The sequence below is a fragment of the Notechis scutatus genome, chromosome 3 (assembly GCF_049901735.1).
Source record: "Notechis scutatus isolate UNSWTSFEM ecotype Mainland chromosome 3, rNotScu1.2, whole genome shotgun sequence".
NCBI classification, from domain to species: domain Eukaryota; kingdom Metazoa; phylum Chordata; class Lepidosauria; order Squamata; family Elapidae; genus Notechis; species Notechis scutatus.
Genome location: NC_142011.1, coordinates 32112725 through 32133467, shown reverse-complemented (window position 1 = coordinate 32133467; position 20743 = coordinate 32112725). Strand labels below are relative to the sequence as shown.

Genomic DNA, 20743 nt, shown 5'->3' with positions numbered 1-20743 from the left:
TCTTCCTTTAATCTCGTGCCATTTAGGTGTGCTGAAGTTATATGTTCACAATGTCCCTAGCTAAGGTCCATACTGGGTGATGGAAGCTGTAGTCCAACATATTTGAAAGACCATACATAGGGAAGCCTATACTAAGCAGAAAATGGAAGTGAATTAATGAATATGTAGATTTACATTACATATCAAAGGAGAAAGGATTTTGAACTGTTAAATAAGTGAATGCCAAAGAGAAATGTATGGGCTCTTCAGTACAGAAGTACCCTTTAAAGTAGGGATAAGAAACCTATTTGGGTTTAGAATTTTTGAAGCTTGTCACTGGAGTTTTCACAAAAGGATTTCCACAGTAACGTGGCTGATCACAAAACATCCATTTACCAGATGTCAATTTGGCAAAGTTGCTTTGTTATTGTCCCTAGCAATGCAGGATCCTTCCCACTACTTTTTTTTTTCCTTGAGAAGGTCGGTGAGGCTTTTGCTGCGACTACACCCAGTTTTCTAAGAAAGGGACTCAGAGGATTTCTGATGAAATAAGTTGATGTTAGTGGCTGGATCTTTACTTTGTGCTGTTAGCTTCCTATGGTTAGTTATTTACATTCAAAGGGTCTTTTACAAAATGGGGGAAAGAATCTGAAAGTAGGAAAGATAATGTTTCCAGCATACTAGGATCCACAGCCACCCCTTGTCCACCTTGCTTTAAAAAATAATGTGCATGTAAATTTTGAAAGTTTGGACTTCCAAGTCCATTTCAACACTGAATGGTATTATTCCCTTTCTGCAGCATCAGGATTATCTCTTTAAATCAACATTATTTCTGAATGAATTAATTTCTTTGAGGTTTTATTGGAAAAGGGTTGCTTCATTAAAAATGATCACGTTTTAAAAGCCACAACAGAGGTAGGATAATTTTTTTTCAATTTCTTCTAGTTCATTATATTTTTCTTCCTTCTAATTAGGAAAATGAGAATATTCACGTCCTGTTTTTCAGCTACATTTATTCTTAAAAATATTTTCCACTATGATGGAGATACCATATTTAAATTCATTTCCTGTGTTGATTTTAGGGAACTTTTACCTCGGGACAATTTAAGACTTGATTTTTTAAAAATAAAATCTTAGAAACCCTATTTTGACTTTGGGAAAAAGGGAACATTTATTTGCACTGCAGAAGTAATCCATGGTTTTGCCACACTTATTGACCATATCTGGGGAAAAACCCCACCCAAATGGATACATGAGAGTAATACTGCCCCCCCATAAAGTGCAAGAGTTTCATATCAATATAACTGAACAAGAAGAAATATGATAAATATATGATTATTTCTATTTACTCCTCTGATATCTCTATATTTAAATCTAGGGAGTAATTTACATGTATTTAAGAACACAGGTATCATGAGTTTTGTACATTTTTATTTTGAATGACAAATCCTCATATTATAATTATCTTTTGAAGAATCTTAACTACAAAGTAATTTGTCATATGCCATTGGCAAAATGGAGTTATGATCCAAAAACAAAATCCTTGTGGTAAAAGAATTAGCTGTGTAGTTCTATGGATTCTGGTCTATATATCTAAAACTTACAATGGATGACTGAACAGAATGTTTTATATCTAAAGTAGAGGCAGACCTCAATTATCTTGGTACTTTTCTAATAGTGCCCATTCAGTTATGTTCTTGATGAACACTATCCTGACAGAAATAAAGATTCTGAATCTAAATACTTATCTCCAAAATTAAAACAATTCATTTAAATATGTTTAAAAAAGGGCAAAATGATGAAAAAAATGTTTGCAAAATGAATAGAAATCCAAGTGATATTAAAATATTTGCTTCTTTCCCCAGTTCTGTCATTCTCACCTATTTGTTCTTTTCCCATCCATAATGAAACTTGAACATAGTTTCTAAATGGCTCATTTTGATTATAAAGGAATTAGCTGGTGTTAATCACTTTATCCTTACTGTCATGAAATTGATGGCAAATCCATCCCCTACCTCCAATGGATTGGCCTTTCTGCTTTGAACAGTTGTTGATGCTCACCAGTTATTGCTATGGAGACCAGGCAAGGAATCTTAATAGCAGCAGACCAGAAGCTTAAAAACTTAATCACTGGGAGTCCTTATCTTTTCCTTGGCACCAACTTCTGAGTTCTAGCATAGCAGCCAAGAATACCAACCCTGTCGCATCTCGGTTGTTTCAGAATATAATATTTGTATTTATCAATATGTGCTAATGATCATGCTTTTCCAGGAAGTTATAGGACTTCTGACTCATGAAGTACAGATGATGTGAGTGACAAATATACTTTATTTGATATTGGTTTTAGAGCATTTATTTAATTTGGAGTTGAAAAAGGGTTGAAATAGACTCCATTTCAAATAGTTACTCTATTTCCAAATTGCATCTTCTGCTTCTCTTTAAGACTTATTGAGAAAGCAGGTGGCAAATATGATGTGGCTGAGTCAGATGTACCAACATTATAGTAATCAAAGAATATGTCAGTTCCCTTCACATACAAATAAGCCAAATTATTCTAAGTTCTTTTAATTTTGTGCTTGCAACTTTTATCCTCTTTGATTAAATGACTTTGTAACAGCAGCTTCTTGGAAATTGGCAAATCAAGATGACTTATCAATGTAACTCAAACATACTTTTTCTAGATGCCTAAATTTTCATGAAGGATTTATCAGCTGAAAGCTAGGGAATATTAATTACTATTGAGATATTTGAATATATAATTTTCTGAAACAATTTAGGGGATTGAGTACACATTTTGGTGAGCCTATAAGGATAGCCCTTGGCTTACATCCATTTGTTCAGCAACTCCTGAAATTTGTGGTAGTGATGAATGAGTGGTAATTATGACCCTCCCTGCTGGCTTCTCAGAAGCAGTCAATGGGGAAGGTGGCAAGAACTGGTAAGTTGTGGTCATGTGAGGTCCTTGCTTAATGACTAGTACAGTCCTTACAAATGACAGGAACCAGGTCTGCCAGAACTGCTGTTGCCAAGTAGCATGGTCACATGATTATACTGTGCTTTATGACTGCATCACTTAGCAATTCCAGTCCCAGTTGCCATTGTTAGCCAAGGTATAACTTTAATATCAAAGTTTGATGAGATATTTAAAAATAAAGTTCAATTTTTACAGAATTCAGCAGCATTTATCAAATTTTGGCTGATTTAAAAAAACATGCACGTTTAGACCAGGCTAGTGCTTGAGCAATTACTAGCATATCCAATGGCTATAAGCTTGACTGGGAAAAAGTTAGAGGCAAACCATTGACAAGAAAACAACATAGTTGTATCTACTTAAAATCCTAGTAAAACTCAAGGGAGTCATTTGTAATTTAAAACCACATACCCAACTTAGTACCACCTAATTATATATGTTTCCTATGGAAGGTCAACATTCAGGAAAAGTTGCTGGTGCACAATTAGGGCTATAGTCAAACATAATGCATATTTTAGTGAATTTTAAAATAGAAATCAACTGCCTGGAACATTGGAGTTATTTTTGGGTTTCACAAGTGAATCCAATTATTAGGTGTCTAATGTTAGATCTCCTCTAACACCTGTAACAGTAACTATTACGTCAATGAAACTGATTATAATTTTTTTCGGAAGCATTTAAATTTTCTAAGTATTAAGTAGAAGGAAGAGGGCCAGGAAGCAAAATAATAATAATTCAAAGAATTCATCTGTTGATTTTCTCCCAGAACATTTGTGTGAAGGAATTAATAAAACATGTTGGCAACTTCTTGCTAATGGGACAGTCACTCTCGTTCAGCTCTAGGAAGCAATCAGGGGCAAACTACTTCTGAAATCTTGCCATTGTCTTGCTTCTTTAAGCTGAGAGAGACTGAATGGCCACTTGACAAGTTTATATATTTATTGGTGCGTCTGTGCATGTGGACAAATATTTCTGACTTGAAGACGTGTGTGTGTGTGAGTGAGAGAGAGAGGGAGAGGAAGAGGGAGGGGGGGGGAGAGAACTCCTTGGACTTCACCAGTGATACCATTTATCTTACAACACTGCAATCATATTCCTATTGAATTGAATGCAATAAAGACAACTGGAAAATCAACACACCAGCTATGTGGTAAGGAATTACCAGATTCAGGAAACATGAGATGCCTTAAATATGTTTACAACCACAAGGTTCTGTCTTATGCCTCTGATGGTCAGAGGTGCTCAAAGCAAATTGCAGGGCCATTACATCATGCCCTACCTACATTGTCCCCAATAGTTCTGCCTGGCTATTGCTGGAGACAAATTGCTTTATTTATTGCATTATAGTAAGAAACAGGACTATTGATTTGGCCAGCAAAACAATTTTTAGATCCCTGTAATATAAAATAATTATATAATCATGGAACTAAACTTCCCAGAAACCCAAATTATTTAGATAACAATTTTACCCCTGTCTACTTCAAAACTTTTTGCAGCAACATAGATCAAAATAAAGAAATGTTTTCTCCTTCTCATCTAGAATTAGATCCAACACCAATTGAAGGCTAAGCAGCAAAGCTTTCCAACATGGAATAATATAATTAGAATTATAACCTCTTTGAACATATATGTAGACCTCCCCCCCTAAAAAAAAGCACCCAGGCATGATTTTTGTTCTTTTGCAGCTGCATCTATAAAAGACATTCCAGCTATGTTGTTCATTGAAGGCTAGAAATAAGACCCCACATCCTGATTTTCTATATGTAAAATGGAGATAGTAAACACCATATTTACATCTCATATTTGGTTTCTGAAAACCCTAAAAAGGAATCTGCACCAGTTAATGTCTAAACACAAATATTCACAATTGCAGAGCAACCTCCAAACACTTCATAAAAGACTTTCAATTCTTGTGCAAACTATCATCTAAAAATTTGTAAAATGCCTGCTTCATTTCACTATGGCTGCAATTCGAAAATTGGCCTTATTACAAAATGTGATTTTATTGCAATAATACTGAAAGTCATAAATATATATGAGTCTGTATGTTGAGTCTGTACAGTTAAGTCAACAGAAGAGTGCTTAAAAAGAAAAAAAACATCTTATCGTGCATGTGTAAGAGCATTATTAATATTCAACATTTAAAGCTGTGGTTAGCTATGCAATGATGTTGAATCAGTAGGAGACTGTTGTAATAACAGACTTGAAAGACTGGCTGAGTTCTAGCTTTTTTGTCGTTTTCCTTTGTACCTAGAAAATCTATAGCATGGACTCAGGGACAAAACAAACTGTTGTTATCTTAAAAATACGTTTCAAAAATGTTTGATTTGGATGGAAAATTTTCTAAACGTTTGTGTCTGTTATTAATCTTCATCTCTTAAAGAAACATAGAAATTTAGAAACAGTAAAATATTTATGTGTAGACAGACAGTTTTATCTTTTTGAATTTTATAAATTTTGCACATCTTTGCCACTGTAGGTTATCAGAGCTTCATGTGGCTCCTATTTACAGAGAAAGTCTGAGGAGATTACACCAAATCTTGGTGCTTTTTTCCTTTATTTCACAAACAAGGTGTTCTAACATGCAATGTGTGAAAAATTGCTTCCCTAGTTTAATCAATTCATTTATAGGACCAAGAAGGGTCAATTGTATGGATACTTTATTAAAATAATCTGGGTGATTTGGGCCTGCCTACCCTATAGAAGACTCCCAAATCCCTCTCCACACCATTACAATGAGTTTTTCACTGTACAGATTCTAGAAGCCCATCGTACCTTGCTGAAAACCATTTTTTTAAAGTAATTGATGCTTACCAGCCTGGAAAAGGCCTACAAAACGATTTCTAAATCTCTGAAGCTCATGGCTTTAGAGTCAGAGACAATGTCTTGAAATGGAAAAATATGAGACAGTAACGTACTTTCTAAAATTGCTAGCCTATCAAGATCCATTGAAGAACATTGTAGAAAATCACAAAGAAACCAAAACAATATCCAGGAACCTGCAGTCTATTTACACTTGATCTCAGCCAGAAGATCCAAGTGGATCTGGTGGTTTCTTTCATCTTGGCTGTATCAAAAATGCACTTTGATAACATGGGATTCGTGGAAGAGTATCCAAGGCAGAAGCTGTGGTTCACGAAGAACATTGTGTTTGCAGACAAAAAATTAACCTGTTTGACCCTCTAGAATTTTAAAGGAAGATTCTGCATATAAGTGAATGAAAGGTGGAATGGTTTAGAATAGACTATATGAATATCATAGAAGTCAGGCACTTCAATTTATATGGTTGCCCAGTCACCAAGTGACTTGATATGGCTAACAGAATTCAAAATATCAAAAGAAAAAGCATGTTACAGCATAACTCACATCCGATGCACTGAAAGGGGCTCACACAGCATCTTAACCCAGTGCTTGGGAGGAATGAATGAATCTGAACTTGCTACTCTTAGTCTAATCTACCTCGCAAGCTTAATGTGTAGATAAAATGAAAGACTCTTATAATCCCATTACAAGCTCCCAGATTTATTCAGAGCTTACTGTTAAGTGCTCCAAATTCAAAATATTTCAAATTCAAAACATTTTACCTTAATGCTTAGTAGATCTAGCTAATTACATTTGAGCAGCACAATAATTCATTTTTGCATGCAGTTAACTATTAACTTCTAAACCACAGTGCAGGAATAACAGCATTTCTGACAGGTGATCATCTAGCTTTTGTTTAAACACCATCTTCCCAAACAGTTTATTTCTTTGTTGAACATATTTTACTATTGGTATTAAAATCAACCCAGTTTCTACTTCCATGTAATTTAATCCTATAGTTGCTTGGCTGGAAAAACTCTGAACCATTAAGTCCTGTCTTCTGCCTTATAACTTTTCTAATATAACTGAAAACAAATAACATATCTCCTGATACGTTCTCTTCTCCAGGCTAAACATACCATCTCCAGCTGATATTCATATTTTTTCCTTCATGTCTCTTTATATCTCCTCTTTTCTGGACATAATCCAATTTATCAATTTATTTCTTAAATATAATGCCCAGAAATGGACACTTTTGCAATCAACAATGGCAAATCTATGACATACATCAAAGATGATATACCACAAAATTTTGGGTGACACACTGGCATTCACCACACCCATCTTCTTCAATTCTCAAAAGCATGCTCCATGCTCATAATTTTCAGATGCTGTGGAGGCTGCATGAGAATGGGATGTGCTCTTGTGTAGCTTTAGGACCAGAGATGGTATTCAGCAGGTTCTGACCAGTTCTGGAGAACGGTAGCGGAAATTTTGAGTAGCTCAGAGAACCAGCAAATACTACCTCTGACTGGAGATTCTACAGTATCCTTCCCCTACCACGCCCACAGAACCAGTAGTAAAAATTTTTTGAATCCCACCATTGCTTAGGACCCTTTGAAAATTTCACAGAAAGGGACATGCTTTCATGTGGTTTTTGGAGGCTGCAGAGGTTGTGAAGGGCCTTCTATGAATCTGCCTCAAGAATGAAGACCTTATGTGACCCAAAACAGCCCTGGATAAACCACAGGAACCTGTCAACAGAAAAAGAACAACACCTGAAAGTAAATGTGCACGTGACAGAACCTGGGGAGTGCTGGACCGTGCAAACAATGACATCATTCCACAAGGCTTGCTCTCCTTGGGGGAGTGGTGTGACCTTTTTGTGTGGCAGCAATGGTGCTAGGGCTGAAGTGAAGGCCTGGGCCCCAACTTTAGGCCCAACCTCAGCACTGCCGCTGCTGAATGCTGCTCTTCAGCATGTCCTAGATGGGGGAGGAAGGAGAGATATAGAATAGTTCCTTTTTTTTCCTGGGGGAGGGGGGAGGGAATGACACATCAGCAGAATCAAGTTAAGCATTTTCTGAAGTTTTGACATGTCAAGCCCAAATGGTTTACCATCACTGTTCTAGGTGGTCTGACCAAGGCAGAATAAAGAAGCACCAAAATGCACAATATTTCCTCATATTGTATCAATTTGTGTGTCTTCACAAACTTCATTTTAGATTGTCATTGTAAACTTATCACTATACAAGAATAGTACTTATTATCGATACATCAGCAGTTGGGAGAACATTTGCATACAGGTAAATTGCTCCCTAGAATACAGATAATGCCAGTGAGAATTATCTGTCCAATGTTCCAAAGCAGAAGGTTGGATCAGGTGGGTAAGATCCAGAGGTCCTTTGGGACCACCAGCCTTCTAATCCATGGGGTCAGTTGGTTCCATTACAAATATTGCCAATGCCAATAGAAAGAGGTTGTCCAATGTTTAGATGGCCTTATTTTTGCTTCTGCAATTTGATGGCAGTAAAAAGGACACAACTGCTTCAAACTATTTTGTGGTATGCTGTGGTGTAATTGTAAAGATACCCGAAATTTTTGAGTTTAACAAGAGCAGATCAGCTTTCTTTTAAGTTCAGTGTCCTCCATTGCTGCTATGAATTGGCCATACTGCATAGTTTCCTGATTGTAAATATCTGTTCCTCTTCATGCAGAGATAAGGAAGTTTTTATATAAATAGAGGTAGGATTAACTGTGGGAGCCAAGGCTTCCTCTTCTCAAAAAAACTATTTGTTGATGTATTTCACCTTGCAAAGCATATGGGACAGGTGAGGATAATTTTTAGTGCTCTGTACAGGTTTTCTTCAATGTTATAGTAGTAGCAACTGTAGATCAGAAGCTGAAAGAAATGAAATGTTCCATGCTGTTCTGAAACTCCTCAATAACCTTCTTTCCATACAGAAGGATGTAGAGGCAAAATAATTTATCTCTAAAATGAAGTATAAGTCAATGACATTTATTTAGAGCACTAGGATAATCCACATTTTACAAATCCTCTGATTTCATTTTGTTTCACTGGTCCTTTTCTACAAGAAATACATCAAACCTACTATATAATAAAACTATTTACATTTCCAAGACTGGGTCATATACAACCCTTTCAATTGCTATTCACATACAGTACTTGACAAACAGCACAGTACAATATTTTAATGTCTAAAAAATGACAACCCTGTACTCTATTTGTCCTATGAAAAGTGAAAACACAATAATAAATTTACAATTATGAGATTTTTTTTACAACACGCTAGATCTGATGTACTAAGCAAGACTTTACAAAACCAGAAAATTTAACAAATAGACTGATATCTTCCCATTATTACACCTTTAGAGGAAAAGAGTTTGCATTTATTGGAAACATACAATAATAAAATTAATTTCTGTACAGAACTGTAATTTTTTTAATATTTAGCAAGAGATCAGAACTCTGAATTGCTAAGTAAAATTCACACATTTATACAGCTTGCATATCCATTCAGTAATTCATTTGGATTTTCTTCTTTTTGACTGCATAGCACCAGCATTTGTTTCTAGAGGGGAGAAATTAGTTTGAAAAAAATATTCACAAATCAATTAAGTATGAACATTTAAATAAAATAGATACAGGGAATTATTTTCTATTTTGGGTAAAGAGTCCACCATTTTCTTTAGATAATTTCTTTAATTTACTGAGTACAAGTCTATGGTACAATCTTAAAAATTCAAAAACAATGTTGTCCATCATAGTATTAAAAAAAGGAGCAGGAGCAAACAATTATATCTGGACAAATTATCAACATAATCTGAACATCCCAACCCTATGTGTGTTTATTCAGCATCTTACTCTACTTAGACAGATCTAGTACTACATGCGTACTGTTACAGAAAACAGGATTACCAATTTTTCAGATGAGATAGTTATACCAGGATTGTATTTTCTCCTAAACTTACTAAAAATGTAGTTTTGAATAAAAGTATCTCATATTTCAAAACAATATTTCTTTAATATGATGGGCATAACATTAATGGAAAAGCAAATGTATTGTATAATGATAATTGAAAACATTTTCTTGGGTATCTCTTATTGAAGAATAGAATGTAATTTTATATCAAATGTCATATTTTATTTTCCATAAGGGAATTGTAATATTTATTCATTTAAATCATGTTTTTTTTAAAAACCCACATATTTCATTTTGTGTGGGGAGAGGAGGGGAACTGTCCCCTTTGGTGATCTCATTTTCTGAAATAGCAGACAGCTGTCCATCTCACAGAATTAACATCTGAATATCTGCGAATTGAACCACACTTCCATAAAACTTCACATAAAATGTAACACAACACATTTCTTATATTGGCCAAAATTAGTTCATTTTCATGCCATGCCATTGGTAGCTAAAGTGAAACTTTAATTAAATTAAAATTAATTCAAACATTTCGCAAAGCAAGGTTTGCTGATAGATACATTTTTTTGTGTATTAGAAACTATTTTAAGTCTTTTAATATCTAACAAAGATTTAGTGTAGGCACCCTAGTAAAACTTGAATTTCAGTGATTTCCTATATAAACAAACACAACCTCTACCAGTGTAAAGTTAAACCAATCTTTTTGAAAAAGTAAGAACATGCTTAGGATTTATGAACAGTTGTTTACTAGATTCAAACTAATTAAAAGGGCAATATGGCAGGTGCAGAAGTCTGGGCATTCTGCCAGTATGACTCTCACCTCCTCTGGCAAAAATAACTATCTTCCAAACATTTAATACAGCCAGATTAAGGTCCCTGTATTTTTGGAATTTCAGAACTCTTCTCATTGAAAAATATTAGCTCCCCTTATACATATTGTGTGTTTCAGATTTCCTCCAGGATTTTCAATATTTTTTTTGAGGAACTTTATATTCAGCTAACTAACTGTGACAGGCAGTTTGGTGTAGTGATTAAGGCATGAGGCTAGACACTGGGAGATTGGACGTTCTTGTAGGCATAAAGCCAACTAGATGATCTTGGGCCAGTCACTCTCTCTCAGCTCTAAGAAGAAGTCAATGAAAACCACTTCCAAAATCTTACCAAGAAAACTGCAGAAAGCTATCCAGGCAATCCACAGGAATCAGCATTGATTTAAAAACAAACAACCTAACAGTAGGCCTAACAAGTCAATCACCTTTGAGAGGCTCATTTCATCTTTACTCTAAAAATAAGGAGTACTGACTCAACTGAGTATCCAAATTTCTGCAACTGCTATATTCATATTTTCTTCTTTGGAACTTATATGAAAAGTGAGGAAAAAAGGCTGTGCACGACTCTGTATCAACTCAGGGGTGTGCCACTTTTTGTTCATTTAGGGATTCTTTGAAAAATACAATTTGAACAGGATGCCTACATTTGTACATGCAACTTTATTGAGCCATTTGCTTTGTCTGCTAGTGCTGCAGTTAACTCTGTAGAAGAGTCTAAACAACAGGAAGGAAAGCTAAAACTGGATACATCATATTTAATCATCTTTGTTCCCATTTCTGAAATTCAATACCACGTATAAAATAAAATGTACCAAGTGCACTTGTTATCTAGCTTCTTTTTTTATTTTTATCTTTGCTCAAAAGATTTTCTTCCCTACCTTTTGTAGTGCTGGATGCTGATGCTGGTCTTGATGACCTCTTCCGCTGACCATTCTCCATTGTCTCCTGTATTACTGCAGGCTCCTCTGTCCTTGAATTTCTTCTACTTGGAGTTTTAGTTTTTTCACAGTTCTCCTTTGACTCATTACTGATAAAAAGGAGATAACAGTTGTGTGTTTATAAACAAAAAAGAAAAGTGATACCTATAAGCAAGACAGTATCAGCATTAACTTTTCAACAATAAATGTTTCTAGAAATGTTAATAGATAATAACCAGACATTACTTCATATATTTTATAAACCCCATGCTAATCTTCCAAGGTACTAAAGCACATAGTTTGCATTTGGGACACAAAGTTAGATCTGGCAACCATTTCAGCAGAGTGAGACAAAACATATTTCTTGCCTTCTGAACAGAAAAATAATATGTAAAAGGATGGCCTTAAAGAGTTGGCTCTTTTTTAAAGTACTTACTGGAGCCCAGTAAGTCTAAATTCTCATGTATGGAGGAGTTTTGTTTCTGTAATGTTCAGAGCTTTTGATGGAGGTTTTATTAGGTTTTTTAAATGCTACTATTGTTATAAAATCTACCGTTTATGGTACATAAGATAGGCAGCCATATAACTCTTTTAAATAAAAAATAAATAAAACAAAAAGCACAGAAATTGGAGCTACACTAAAAAAAGCTTTCCATTTCATTCAAAGAAAGATTATCTGGTTTACAACATTTAAGACAAATCATATTAAGCTTTTTCATAAACATTTCTTAGATAAGTGTTATCACTTTATACATGAATTATGGTCTATGCCAGGAAACAGGATATCTTTGGAATGCAAAATCCATTTCACATGCAAATCTTTGTAAGAAGCAAATCTTAATTTGCATTACCTCTCTTGTCTATTATGGAGGTGGCGGGAGGGGATCAAGACTAAATATGCCCAAAACTAAAATAAAGCATCCTGCTTTTAATGATATACAATAGATACATATTCACATAAACTTGCACCAAAAAGATTTACTCTTTGTTTGTTGTAACTAATTACTTACGAAAGGCCAGTGATAATGGCAGGATTTGCTTCCGGATCTGAAAAGAAAAAAACATTCCAATCTAAATTGGAAGTACATATATGTGTTTATGAATATGAAAATAATTTCTGGGATTACTACTTAAAATAAGTGATGGGCACAATACTGGTTAATTTATAATATTCAGAAATATAAAACAGAATAGTCCTGCATAATAGGGATTCTGATCCCAAAATAAAGATCTTTTCAAATTATAATAACTATACTTAATTCACTAGATTTCAGAATTCTCCTCTACCTGACTACATATAAGTTAACTGGATATTTAAGCTGCAACCTTGTAAACCTGTAATCAAAATTTGGTAAGATATTTTATTGTATATCTGTTAGAATGTTCTTCCCCATTTCTGTCTGTCCAGCTCTAAATAACAGTTATTGTGAATTAAATCCCATTCCCAACCCACATTCTTAAGTTGTGCTTGTATGTGATGCACTAGTTTTGCTCAAGAATGCCTGTGCAGTGCTAATGTTATCATTTTGTTAAATATTTTTAGCTCGGGGTCAGCTATGTTCTGAGCTATGTTCCTTCAGAATGTATCAAATTGATATTTGAAGCACAATAAAAGTATATTAATTCTCATATAATTCTTGCCCAGATAGTCTGTCTAGAAGAGAGCATCGCACCAATTCTCTTCAAGGTAGCAGGTACCACAGTTTACTTAATAAGGCATTAAATGCCTTGAGGTACTATTAGCTAAAATGGGGAAATGGACTGATTCAAACAGCTTGCTCACTTTCTTAGGCATAAACCTGAAAATGATTGCAAAAAATCTGACGTATTTGTATCACACAACTCCATTGATAAATGCCATAAAAAGTACCTATTGTAAGTAAATCCATGTGGGTTCTAATAGGCTTATCCTCACTAATCTGAAAAACTGTCACACAACACATTTAAGAATTCCAATTTAATTCTTGAACTCTGAAGCCAGAAAACTTCTCCACTTAGCTTCACTATCGACAATTGATCAAGGATGCAACACAGAAGACAAACCAAGACTCTTTCCCCCCTTCTTTTACTTCCATAACAATCATAAAAATATGTTCTTGCCTGTGTTTGGTCAAGCTTTCTTTAACATTTGGTTACTGTTTGTTTTAAAATAAATTGTAGGGCTGCGCATCACATTTGAGAGAGGGGCTTCGGAGGGCACACTACATTAACGATGTATTCCTCATTAAAATATTAAAGCAGTAAATATAGTCCATGCACATGTGGAAATATAAGGATAGTCAGAGAGTGCCTTCAAAGAACTGACACTGAGGTCTCCAGAGTATGCAGATGCTTTTGTGCTTAGAAGAGGCATTAAATGCTCAGGGAACACACTTTGCAATTGGCCTCTTTCAAATGTCTTGCACAATGCTAATACTTTGTGCAGAAACCCCCAAACCACATCCATCTGCAATAATCGAAGTATTTTACCTTGTAAGTAAAGTCAAAATAAAAATTATATTCAAAATTATTTTAAATGTATTCCCTTGTCTAAGGAACTGTCCAGTATAAAATTCAGTGTAAGATCCAATATAATATAAAATTAATTTTGAATGTACAAGAGATTTTATTTATTTGTAAAGAATATAGACCATCCCGCCAACGCATTACAACTCTGTGTAATTTAGAAAAATAATAGAAAATGTAAAGGTACATAATGTAAAAAGGAAGAGCCAGGACATGAAATACTAACTGAAACTGGATTCATCATCCACTCTGATCTAAAGCCTGGGGAAACAATGAGGTTTGAAGGCATATTTAAATAAGGTCAAGTGTGGATGTCATATGAACCTCAGGGGCAATGTTGTTTCAGAGGGCATAAGGCCCAATTCTTGTAATTTAAAAACAATTCTTCTAATGGAGTATATTGGGTATGTCCAGTTAATGAAAAAGAAGGACTAGGGGTGACATGATAGCAGTGTTCCGATATCTCAGACTGCCACAAAGAAGAGGGAGTCAAGCTATTCTCCAAAGCACCTGAGGGCAGGACAAGAAGCAATGGGTGGAAACTAATCAAGGAGAGAAACAACCTAGAACTAAGGAGAAATTTCCTAGCAGTTAGAACAATTAATCAGTGCCTCCAGAAGTTGTGAATGCTCCAACACTGGAAGTTTCTAAGAGATTGTACAACCATTTGTCTGAAGTGGTATAGGGTTTCCTACCTAAGCAGAGGGTTGGACTAGGCTTCCAAGGTCCCTTCCAACTCTGTTATTCTATTCTATTCTATTCTATTCTATTCTATTCTATTCTATTCTATTCTATTCTATTCTATTCTATTCTATTAGTCTATTCTATTCTATTCTATTCTATTCTAGTCTATTCAACTCTACTCTATTCTCTATTCTCTGTACATCCTACCTAATTATGTGAAGTGTACAAAATTACAAACTCACCAACATTGATTATATAAATTACCTTAAATATTCAAAACGATTGTCTTTTTGTTCTAAGCATTCCCTTTCTAATTTGATGGCTGACCATTGAGCATTTCTACAAACAGTAACATTTTCTATGAAAATAAAGATACTTTCATGAAATAAAATATAACATATTGCGACTAGCCTATGGTGTCTGACTTTTGGTACATCCTGTATATTATAATTATACACACAGATACAAGTTATAAATATAATTACTTATACACACACGCACACACACAACTTCATGAAGCCCTACATCAGTTATCTAGAAAAACATACCTGTTCTTTGAATAGCACTCTCTGGTATTGCACTTAGAGTCTGACACGAAGATGCTAAAGCAAGAAAAAAAAATTAAAAATCAATCTATGATACAATCTTAAGAAACATTGTATATAAAATTCATTTAGACGATGCAAGGGAAGGAAAAAGAGATTTATTTTATATGGCAAGATACTGTTGTTCCAAGAATGGAAATTCCTGAAACAGAACATTCTGTTCTACAATGTTTTGGGACTACTATAAACCAGCTAGGAAAATCTATAAAAATAATGTGCTAAATGTAAAAAGCTCTTAATTATAAAGTGATGGCTAGTATACGAATTAATTGAATTTTGATACATTAAATATACTGATATATTGAATCTACTATACTAGTATATATAAAAATATTAGCCCATAGTTCTATTTTTATGTTTATTTATACGTGTTCAACAATATGTTTATGACTATATCCTTAGACGTATCTTGGTTTCTGATACCTGCAAATTAGGAATGAAATCATCAAAAGATCTTCCATAGAGATTTTATCTTATGTTCACCAGATAGCAACCCACATCATCTTCTTTTTTGGGGGGGGTGGAGGTAGGACAGGGCTCAGAATCAGAGTTGACTACTAGTGACTGCCTGGTTTAGGATTGTAATTAATTTATAATGTACTCTTTGTTGTTGTGACTTCAAATTAGGGTTTAGTCCTGGCAACTGCCTTAATTAGTCCCTGCAGTTTTCTTGGCAACATTTTCAGTAGTTTGTCTTTCCGTTCTTCGTAGGACTCAGAGAGTATCATGGTCTCCCAGTTTCTAGTCTGATATCTTAATTGCTGCAGCAACATGGCTCCCAACCCTTATCTACTTCTGAAGTTTTATAGCATTACAATGGCAAGTCAATGCTCTGATAGTTAGAAGATAACCATCAGTTACATTGTATGCATCCAAGTTCTTTTTATGTATTCAACATTACTCTGCCAAAAAAGAAGCTCTCATTTTTAGAAAACTATTTAGAGACATTTAGAGAACATTTTATAGAACTATTCATTTTTCCCTTTGATGAGCCCTTCTATCATTTTCTTTGCTTTTCATTAAGGTATACTTAGCTTTCTGCAATTATTTGAAACTTCGTATCATACAAGAATTGAAAAAAAGTATCCTCTCTTCTTCTACCAGCAACAATGTCCGTTATATGAAATACTGCCAGAGATTTCAAAATCCAAGCTAATGTCACTAAACTTTAGAGTACAACTTACTTCTCAAACAGTACTATCCGTTATTGCTACAGCTGGACATATGCACCTGGCATCAACCAACTAAATTTAAGGAAACTCAGTTCAAAATATAGTTACAGAATTACAAAATAGGAAGGGAACTTCTAGACCACTGAGTTGAACTCCGGCAAGAATCCAAAGTAAAGCATCGCTGGCAGATGGCTACTTAACTTTGGTTTGGGCATACTAAGTGAAAGGAGGTCTGTCATGTTCCCCCAAATTTTATGTCAAGCTACTCTTGCAGTTAGGAAGCTTTTCCTAATATTCAATTGCCTCAGAATTCCTTCCAATGCTTCAAATAAGATCTCATCAATTATGTATATATACCTGGATGTTTCCTATCCAAACCTTAATACAGTAAATACAGTGGGAAAAGAGAGAAATTCACTGGGGAATTCACCAGTTCTTGTCTTTAACATGCGCTATAATGTTGACAATAAGTACAGCACAAGTATAGTGTTGTGCTTAGAATAACCAGAGTAGAAAACAAATTTTACATCAATTCAGTTTTCTGTCAGCTGAAGGACTAGTGCAGTGCACTAACTCAGTCATTTAACTGAATCCCAAACTAAAATTCTCTCAATTCTTTCAGGTTATTCTTCATTTGTATGGATTTTTCAATATTTATTAGTATGTTTCACCTGATATCAAAGATAAGAAACAAAATATGATATGTAAAAATATTTTTCCCAAATTCACTGTGCTACTTGTTTAATAACCCAGACAAATATCATTGCAGGGTTAGCATTAATATTATGAACTTTCCATTTTGGAGCATTAGTATGCCTGGAGATTTTTAAACCAGGGTTTTAAACAATATTTCATCCGAACTACACATTTTTCATAAAATATCCTCCCGTCAATTTTTCCAAAGTTTCAGGTTTGACATATGCAAACAAGAGTGGTCTCTTACAAATGTTTCTAGTTAAAAACTCCTGTATGAAGAATATTAAGCAAATGCATTCTATTTGTTTATTTTGGCAAGAAAGGCTTGCCAAAGTACATGGGATACATACCCATATTATGTGGTAATTCATGATGGGTTTCCACTTTCTCATCCTCGGATGCAATCCCAATCTGTTCATCTGCTATACCACCAGGATTTCCATTAGTACTCTGAATTGAAGATATGATTTCAGACATCACTGGAGTGCTTACTACTGACAGTACAGTAGTAGTAGGAGTGCCACCTGGTAAACTTAGCGATACTGATGCAGGAACAGTAGCAGTATTACCAATATTTGAATTACTAGTTCCACAAGTGCTGTGTTTCAAAAGAGTGGAAGCCGGAGCTGCCACAACATTGTCTTCTACTTCTACAGACTGTTCTGCCTCCATGCTGCTAGGAACTGAAGCATCTTGTTCCTGACACTCTATTTCTCCCTCCACAGCATATTGTTCTTCCCCGTTATCAAAAACGTCTGTGACTTTTTGGCATGCTTTTGTTAGCAAAAACTGACCAATTCTGTCCACCTTTCCCTTTCCCTTAGCATTTGAAACTGGACTTCGCCGGTTGCTGGAAGACCCAGGGCTATGTGCACGAGATGGAGAAACCCCAGCAGTTGACTGTGAGGCTGTTTCTGTGGATGGGTCAGAAGAGGCACAATTTTGAGAATTCATCTCCTCTAAACTGAAATCTTTACTTAAGTGGCTGGGAGGATGTGAAGAAGTGCTTGAAGGAATAGTTGATGGAGAAGAAAATGGAGTAGTTGTTGTTAATGAATTAATAACCAATGGTCGGTTTGTTGACATACTTGTGACAGCAGTATTAGTTGAAGAGCTAGGGGTAGAAGGCCCAGATGAAAACTTTATATTCTGGGATAAATGTAAAGGACCAACAACTGTAACAGGCTGTGATATTAAACTAGAATTAGAAGTAATTGGGGTTGCAGGAAGTGTATTTGTTTGAGAACCTTTCATAACCTGAATGATTGAGGATGAATTTATAAACACTGGAGTAATAAATTGAGGTCGAGCATTAGCTTGAACTGCTGTCTGTTCTTCAGACGTCAGAACTTTATTACCAACATTAGGCATGGTGACAACAGTAGACATTAATGTGGGCTGCATATGAGACGGCAATGATGCTGAAGTGTTAGATGATGATGTAATGGGATTGGAAGTTACAAATACTGTTATTTGATTGGGTGAGATTGATGTAGAAAGAGAAGTAGAACTAATAGGTCTCTGTACTGCTGGAGACATATTTTGAGAAACATTTGAATTTATGTCTCCCAACTCTTGTTGTACCGGAGTTGAACAAGATTCTGTATTTGCAGGTAAATTTAGGGAACAAATGGGGTCTTTATTAGAAGAGGAATCCTGTGAAGGAGGGGGTATGCCAGAAACCTTTTTAAATTCATCTGCACAAGTTACTGTGGGAGGTACCTCAAGGCCAGGGAGCCCAGAAGGTTTGATAGTAACATTAGGGGCTCCAGAATTATCAAGAAGTTGACTTAAGGATGTTGGTGCTTCACGCATAGCTGGAGATAAAATAATGTTATTTTCATCTAGACTGGGAAGCTTAGAAGATTCTGTGAGAGGCACCTCTCTTTTCTGTTGCTCTTCACGTACCAATATTTTGATTTCTTGACTTGGAACTTTTAATTCAATGTTCTGCTGATCTTTATTCACTGGGACAACCTGCATATTTTGGCATACACCATCTTGAGAAACATTGAAGCTTTCCTTGGTTTCTTCTGAAATACCAGCCATAACAGATACAGGAATTGCAGGGTTCTGAGCAGCTAACATACCATTATTTTGAAAACTTCCAGGCATAGCTGTTTGCAAAGGTTGGCCAACCATAATATTTCTCTGTAAATCCATGTTGTGCATAAGTGTGGGATTCTGCTGAGAAGTCAAAGCTAATTTAGCTGCTTTTGAATTTTGCCTTCCAGGACTTGGTGTGGTTTTCCTGCTGGATCCAGGACTAGATCTTCTACTGTTACTTGGACTGGCTCGCTTTGCTCCACTTACATTTGTTTGTTTTCCTGGATTGACAGCCATTGGATCCAACTTGTGAGTCTGGGGGGAAACAAAACTGGATTGGCTGTTCATTGTGAGATTTGAGGGTGCTTGGCCAATGGCCTTCAAAGTGGTTGGATTAAGACCCTGTTGATCAAATCCTCTGTTAAGATTAGGTCTGGGGGGCAAAGGAATATTAATCTGAGGAGGAAAAAGACCAGCAATAGAAGCATTCAGCCTCTCTGGAGATAAACTTATTTCTGATGGTTCTGTACTTGGTGGGCGATTATTGGGAGTCTGAGGATAATATGGTCTTGGACTTGCCCTGTTTGGTGTTTTTGGTCTTGACGTTTGTGATGCGGTAGCAATATTTTGAAAATGATGTGAATGTGGGCCTGGAAGAGAATTAGACTGCTGCTGAGGACTTGTTCCTTGGGGAGTTGACATCTGAGGAGGTCCAGATTTTGGCCCTGCCATCATTATCTGGTTTTGTGAAACTATTAAATGGGACGCTATAGTGTTTTGAGGACCTGAAACTGATGGAGCTTCAGGTCCATTTCCTTCAGGAACAGAGGAAACAGACGAAATATCTCCCAGTGGAGAACTGGTAGGGTTTTGTGAATTATCAGTGTAAACCATCTTCCGTGTATTGTTCACTAGAGTTGGATTGTTTGACATCGGAATTCTTTGCTTATCAGGAGATGGGGGCACTATACCAGGACCTTGCAGACTAACCATAACTGGCATGTTGCCTCCCTGCTGCATTGACATTCTTTGTGTTTCTACATTTAAAGAGCTCCTAGACTGATGGACACTTTGGGAAACAGGAAGCCTGACTGATTTAGAATCTTGCTGCATCATGAGCATCATCATCATCTGTTGCTGCTGCTGCTGCTGCTGTTGCTGTGTCTGTTGAGATGTGAGTGGTGGCTGTTGTTGCTGCTGCTGCTGCTGCTGATGTTGTTGCTGCTGACCATGTTGCAAAAGCTGAGGAGGTATTTGCTGAAGTGATCGTTGTTCAATTGACTGAGATGGGTAGCCTGTAAATGAAAAAAAACATTCATTTATCAAAATCTGTTGCAGCACATTACTTTTTAAAATAATAATCACGGGTTAGGCAGGAAGACAAGAAGTTACAACCTCTCACTTTTTAAACTGGCAGAAAAGATAATTAATACACAGAACATTAGGTTTAAGTGAAGAGTGGAGAGAAGCTAGCTGTGGAGCCTCCTCCCTCCCCCAGTGTTTCTGGATTGAATTAGGACTGATGCTATTTAAATTATTTAAACAGAAAGAAAACCCCCTAAGTTCACCAAACCGGTCAATTAGTTATG

At 35.6% G+C, this 20743-nt stretch overlaps 1 protein-coding gene across 1 annotated transcript in view; it reads right to left on the bottom strand.

Annotated features, from left to right (window-relative positions):
- Positions 1 to 8750: 8750 nt before the first annotated feature.
- The window catches only part of NCOA6 (nuclear receptor coactivator 6), a 35991-nt gene continuing 23998 nt past the window's right edge, over positions 8751 to 20743 (bottom strand). The window contains exons 11-15 of the mRNA XM_026681694.2: positions 17459 to 20449; positions 15184 to 15237; positions 12457 to 12493; positions 11408 to 11556; positions 8751 to 9345 (exon numbers count right to left, since the gene is read on the bottom strand). Coding sequence (XP_026537479.1) covers positions 9299 to 9345; positions 11408 to 11556; positions 12457 to 12493; positions 15184 to 15237; positions 17459 to 20449 — 3278 coding nt within the window. The 3' untranslated portion in view covers positions 8751 to 9298. The remainder of the gene's footprint in view (positions 9346 to 11407; positions 11557 to 12456; positions 12494 to 15183; positions 15238 to 17458; positions 20450 to 20743) is intronic.